This window comes from Equus quagga, chromosome 7, assembly GCF_021613505.1.
Source record: "Equus quagga isolate Etosha38 chromosome 7, UCLA_HA_Equagga_1.0, whole genome shotgun sequence".
Classification (NCBI taxonomy): domain Eukaryota; kingdom Metazoa; phylum Chordata; class Mammalia; order Perissodactyla; family Equidae; genus Equus; species Equus quagga.
In genome coordinates, this window is record NC_060273.1 from 32,959,916 (window position 1) to 32,965,303 (window position 5,388).

The 5,388-nt window shown below is 56.3% G+C and overlaps 1 protein-coding gene across 1 annotated transcript in view; it reads right to left on the bottom strand.

Annotated features, from left to right (window-relative positions):
• Nucleotides 1–5,388, bottom strand: part of RADIL (Rap associating with DIL domain) — a 68,902-nt gene that overhangs the window by 5,202 nt on the left and 58,312 nt on the right. Inside the window, exon 9 of the mRNA XM_046666517.1 lies at nucleotides 5,278–5,388. Coding sequence (XP_046522473.1) covers nucleotides 5,278–5,388 — 111 coding nt within the window. The remainder of the gene's footprint in view (nucleotides 1–5,277) is intronic.

A 5,388-nucleotide genomic window follows, 5' to 3' on the forward strand; every position in this document is an offset into this window, starting at 1 on the left:
CCCGACGCTGGCCTGGGTGGGAGTCCGCTTCGGCCGCTGTGCTTTCCCCCACTGGCTGCTCTTCCCTCTGGCAGCTTGGGCCCTGCGGGTCTGGAATGGTCTGGTTTATCTTCACCCTTCGCCACTGGTTCCTCTGCTCCCTGGGGACTCCTGCTGTTTGGACGTTGGGCCTCACTGATTGGTCCTTTAATTTTCCTGCCTTTCTTCCTCTCTCTCTCATTTCTCCCTCCATTGATTTCACTGCCAACATCAAGAGGCCTGTGCTGTGCTTATCAGCCATCTACACTGAAGGGACAATCGCCATCCTAAGGCTGCATGGGGCAGGGGCGAGGACAGCCCCTGGGCCCCCCCCCCCAATAGTTCAGGAAGCCCTGTTGGCCGGGAGGAGGCTCTGTGATTTCTCCAGGTCCTAGAATCCTCGCTTCCCCCACGTCTCCGGGGCTGGTGTCGGGAGGACGCCACCATCTGAGCGCCTCCCACTTCCATCTCAGCATCTCTCTGCTTTCTGGGAGATTCCTTGCCTTTATCTTCCAACCCTGCTACTGAATGTGTCATCTCTGCTGTCATAGTTTTTTCTTCTTCTTCTCCTCCCCGAAGCTCCCAGTGCATAGTTGTATATTCTAGCTGTGGGTCCTTCTGGCCGTGCTGTGTGGGATGCCCCCTCAGCATGGCTTGATGAGCGGTGCCATGTCCCCGCCCAGGATCCAAACCACCAGAACCCTGGGCCGCCAAAGCAGAGCGCGCGAACTTAACCACTCGGCCACGGGGCTGGCCCCCTGTTGTCATAGTTTTAATTTCCAAGAATTCTTTTTGTTCTCTCATTTATAGAATCCTGTGATTACTTTATGGATATATCTTATCTTTATGAGAACATAAATTTTTTTAAGTTTCTTCTGAATAGTCTGCTTCAGGGGAGGCACACCAGGGCCTGAGGCCTGTTTGTATAGGGCCCTCAGGCTAAGAATGGTTTTCACATTTTTAAAGGGCTTAAAAAAAACAAAGAAGAATCTTGGACGAAGCCCACATGTGGCCCGCAGCCTGACACAGGTAGTACCCGGCCCTGCAGGAGAAGGGTGCCGACTTCCTGCGTCTCCTCCAGCCTTGCTCCCACTTCTGTCTCTCGTGCTGGAGGCAGTTCACGCTGTTTTAGAGGGGCTGCCAAGTCAGCCTGGCAGCGCCCAGCCTGAGCCCCGGCCTGGCCCCCAGGCCCGCTCCTCTCACCCTGGCCGGGCTGGTTCGCTGTGAAGCCCCAGTGTCAGCGTCCTCTGTCCTCCCCTGGGCTGTCCCTGACCGCCAGGCTGGCCGAGTCAGCCGCCTCCTATTTGGCGGGCACAGGCCTGAGCCACGCGGGGCAAGCGGGTGGCCACTCCAGCACTCGGTGGGCACCTAGCCACTGGGAAGCCCCCTGTTTCAGGACGAGGTCCCGACTTCCACAGCCAGGAGACCCTTTGTCTTCAAGGCTCTAAAAACCAGCCCCGGTCCTCTGCTGGGGTGAGGCGGGGCCGGCCCCCAGCTGCACAGGAAGGGGCAGCCGAGAGCCCGCTGCGGCTGTCTCTCCCCGGTCCTGTGTGTTGTGTGTGGAAGCGCAACATCCAGTGAACTACACGGCTCCGGGGTGCACAGCTCGCTAAGTGTTCGCAAAGGGCACTGCCTGTGTCCCCAGCCCAGGGCGAGGGCAGAGCCCAGGCAGCAGCCCCGGCGGCCTCTGCGGGACAGGCTCTGTCCTGACCTCCAGCAGCACAGGGGTGCTGGGCCCGGCTCCAGCTCTGGACCACGGGCACCTGGCGCTGTGCCTCTGAGCCCGACTCTGGTTAACACTGAGCTTCACATGCGCCTGCTGCTGCCTGTGACAGTGGCCGCCACATGCCCGCTCCGGGCAGCACGCCCTGGGAGTGAGCGTCCCACCCTGTACTTATCGACGACGCTGCTGCTGAGCGGGAGCGGCTGGCAGTCGGGGCAGCTGTGACAGTGCTGCTGTGCCGTCCCACTGTGTCAAGTGCAGACAGAAGCAGGCCCACCGGGAGAAGTGCCGGGTGGGGTGTGTGCCTGTGGTCGGCTCCAGCACTGCCCACGGCCCCCCACAGTGCAGTCCATGGGCACCCTCCTCAGGGGGCATGGGACCGGCTTTTCTCATCTTAACCATTCTGATGTCTCTGGTGTGGAAAACACTGTGGTTTTGAGAGACATTTCTCTGATGATGAGCAAAGCTGCTCATCTCTCGTGTGTAATTTCCCTTTCGTATGGTCCCTTCTCAGGTTCTGGTATCAAGGTTGTGCTGGCGTTTTAAAATGAGATGGGATTTCCTCTTTTCCTAGTTTCTGGAAGAATTTGGGTAATAATGGTTTTACTTCTCCCTCTGATATTTAAAGGAATTCAGCAATGAAACCATCTGGACCTCAAATCTTCTTTGTGGGGAGGTTTTTAAATAACAGATTACGTTTCTTTAAGAGATACGGGACAATTCAGATTTTCTATTTCCTCTTGTAGCAAGTTTAATAAGTGTTCTTTGTCTTATTTGTTTCGTCTAAATTGTCAAATTTATCAGCATAAAGTTGGTCTTAATATCCTCCATTAATCTTTAAAGAGACTTTCCCCGTTTTATTGAGATAAAATTATTGCTACTAATTTTTAATGTAGGATCTGAATGATGTCACCGTCTTCATTTCTGATATGGCAGTTAGTGTTTTCCACTTTTATTAAACTTTTCAGAGAACCAACTCCTGGCTCTCTTGGTTTTTTCAAACTTTTATTCAACTGTTTAAATAGCTTTTCAAAGAACCCACTCCTGGCATTTGGCTTTTCTCTGTTGTATGTGTGTTTACCATTTCATTGATTTTGGCTCTTCTCTAGTACTTCCTTCCTCCCACTTTCTTGGGTTTGATTTGCTGTACTTTTTCTTGCTTCACAACCATCATCCTCAGCCTTCTGCTTTTTCTAAGATAGACACTTAAGGCTATAACTTTTCCTCTTGGCACTGCTTTAGCTGCACCTACAGGCTTTGGTGGTGTGCATCTTCCTTGCCACTGACCACCTAGACCCAGTGGGGGCTGCGCTGGGCAGCTTGGTCTCTGCTTGATGCTGCTGCCAGGGTTTCAGCCAAGAGCCTGGTGCTCACTCCCTCAGAGTCCTGAACACTAACACTTGCTCCTCGGCACTGTGAGACTACCACAATTCCACTCTGCTTTTCACAAAGCCCTTCCCATCCCAGGCCCTGGAGCTTCAGAATTTCGGCACATGTCATGAGGGGAAACCACCACACAACTCAGGCCCCTCAAGTACCTCACGTCTGTCTCTCTGGCCCATGAGGTGGCCACGGCTGCGTGGGCTCTCCTCCCCAGCTCCGGCCCCTGCCTGGATGAAGCCTGGATCCTCGGCCTCACACAGATCCTGCCCTGGACAACGCCAGTGCCCCACAGGAAAGGCAGTGTGGGCAAGCTCCTGGGGCCCCTCAGCGGCTCAGTCCCCCTCCGTCCCGCTGCTTCAGGGGCCCTCTGAATAGATGACTTCATGTGTCATCTTCCTCCTTCCTCCCTCAGCACAGGCGCAGCCTCACCCCAAGCGACTGGACCCGCCGGGCACCCGGGGCGTTAGAGCTTTCCACAAGGTCCCTGGCGCTCCTCCTCCGCCTCGGCCACCCCCACCGCGGCCTCCAGAGGCACCCGGCACTCGTGCTCCCTGAGCCCGTCAGTGGCTGCGTGGTACACGGGGCTGCCTCTCAGATCCACCGAGGCAGGTGCCAGTCAGCCCTCTGCTTCCAGCCTCCAAACGTCGTTTCCGCGCCCTCTCTGTTTTCTCCATCCTTACCGGCTCTGCCATTACAAAGCTCGGCTGTGCTTTGGTTTAGTGACGGTTGGGGAGAAAGCAAACTGAATTCATGTTCAATCTGCGATCCCTCCCCAGGCGTCCCCTGTCTCTGCATTTTCTCTAGTGAATCCATGCTTCCCTTTTAGAATTAAAAAAATTAGTAACTTAAAAAAAAGACACTTGAGCAAGACATACAGTTCCTGATGTGTGGTGGATTCTGAATATCTGCTGAAGGGTCAACGGTTCCTGGAACCAGGCTGTGTGACCTCCGCTTGGCCACTAGGAAGCAGAGTCACCAGCAGCCTCCCTCCGAGGTGGCTGTGAGGGTAAAGGAGCGCCATTCGCACCCCGCAGACGCTCACTGGCCGCAGATCTGGCTGCTACCGGTCACAGCAGTGACGAGACACCGATGAGACTTTCTGTTCTACTCCTGGGGCACAGGTGGAGTGCTCCACTTTTTATACCAAACTGGAAGGTCCTCTGTCCCCTCGTGAAGATCACGTGACGCTGGTTACACTGCAGTCGGCTCAGGACTTTGCCTGGAGACGGCAGATGGGCTACATGACCCGTTTGGTTCAAATGTTCACTCCCAGGTGGCCCAGAGCGCAGGCTTCATCCTGGGCTGCCCTGCAAACCCCGTCACCATCACTCCTGGGGCACCATCCATGTCCATGCCAGGCAGGAAAGGAATACCACTGGTTCGGCTCATTGATTCTCTGGGAGGACTGTGTCGGGCGGCTGGTGAGGGAGGTGACACACTAGCTTCCTGTTGCTCTTGTCACAAATGACGAGCCACACAGACGTCTAATCTTACAGCTCTGGGGGTCAGACGTCCAGCACGGGTCGCACAGGGCTAAAATCCAGGTATGGGCAGGGCTGCGTTCCTTCCGGGGTCTCCAGGGCAGGATGCGTTTCCCGGCTCACGTAGGTGTCAGAATTCAGTTCCTTGCGGCTGTACGACCGAGGTCCAGGTTTCTGTGCTGGCCTTCGCCTGAGGGCCGTCCCCAGCTCGTGGAGGCCGCTGCGCTCCTCGGCCACAGCCCCTTCCTCCAAGAATACAGCCAGCAGCAGCGGCTTGAGCCCTCTTTTTCCTCTGTCCTGTCTCTCTGACCCCCTCTTCCGCCTCCCGCCTCCACTTTTAAGGACTCATGACTACACAGGGCCCACGGGGTCACCAGGGGCAATCTCCTCATCTCAGGGTCCTGAAGCTTAATCACACCTGCAGAGCCCCTGGGCCATGTGGGTCACACAGCCACAGGTCAGGGACTAGACACAGACAACTTAGGGGCCATTGTTCAGGTGGGAACAGCTGGGGAAGGGAAGCAGCTCTGCGAGCTCTCTGAGGCCCAGAAGCCAGGTCCCCAGATCCTGGTCTGGTGTGCAAGCCCGTGACCCAAGAGCGACAACACGTGGCCCGCGACCCTCCGCCCCACCGCACTTGTGGGTCTCCCACGCTCTCTGCATCCCTCCTACCTGGATGAGCTGGGCACTGGGCGTGGCCAGCAGGTTGAGCGTGCAGGAAAGCTTCCGGAAGAAGTGCTCGCCGGCCTCCCCAAAGCCGGCACTCCGCGTCCACTCCAGGAG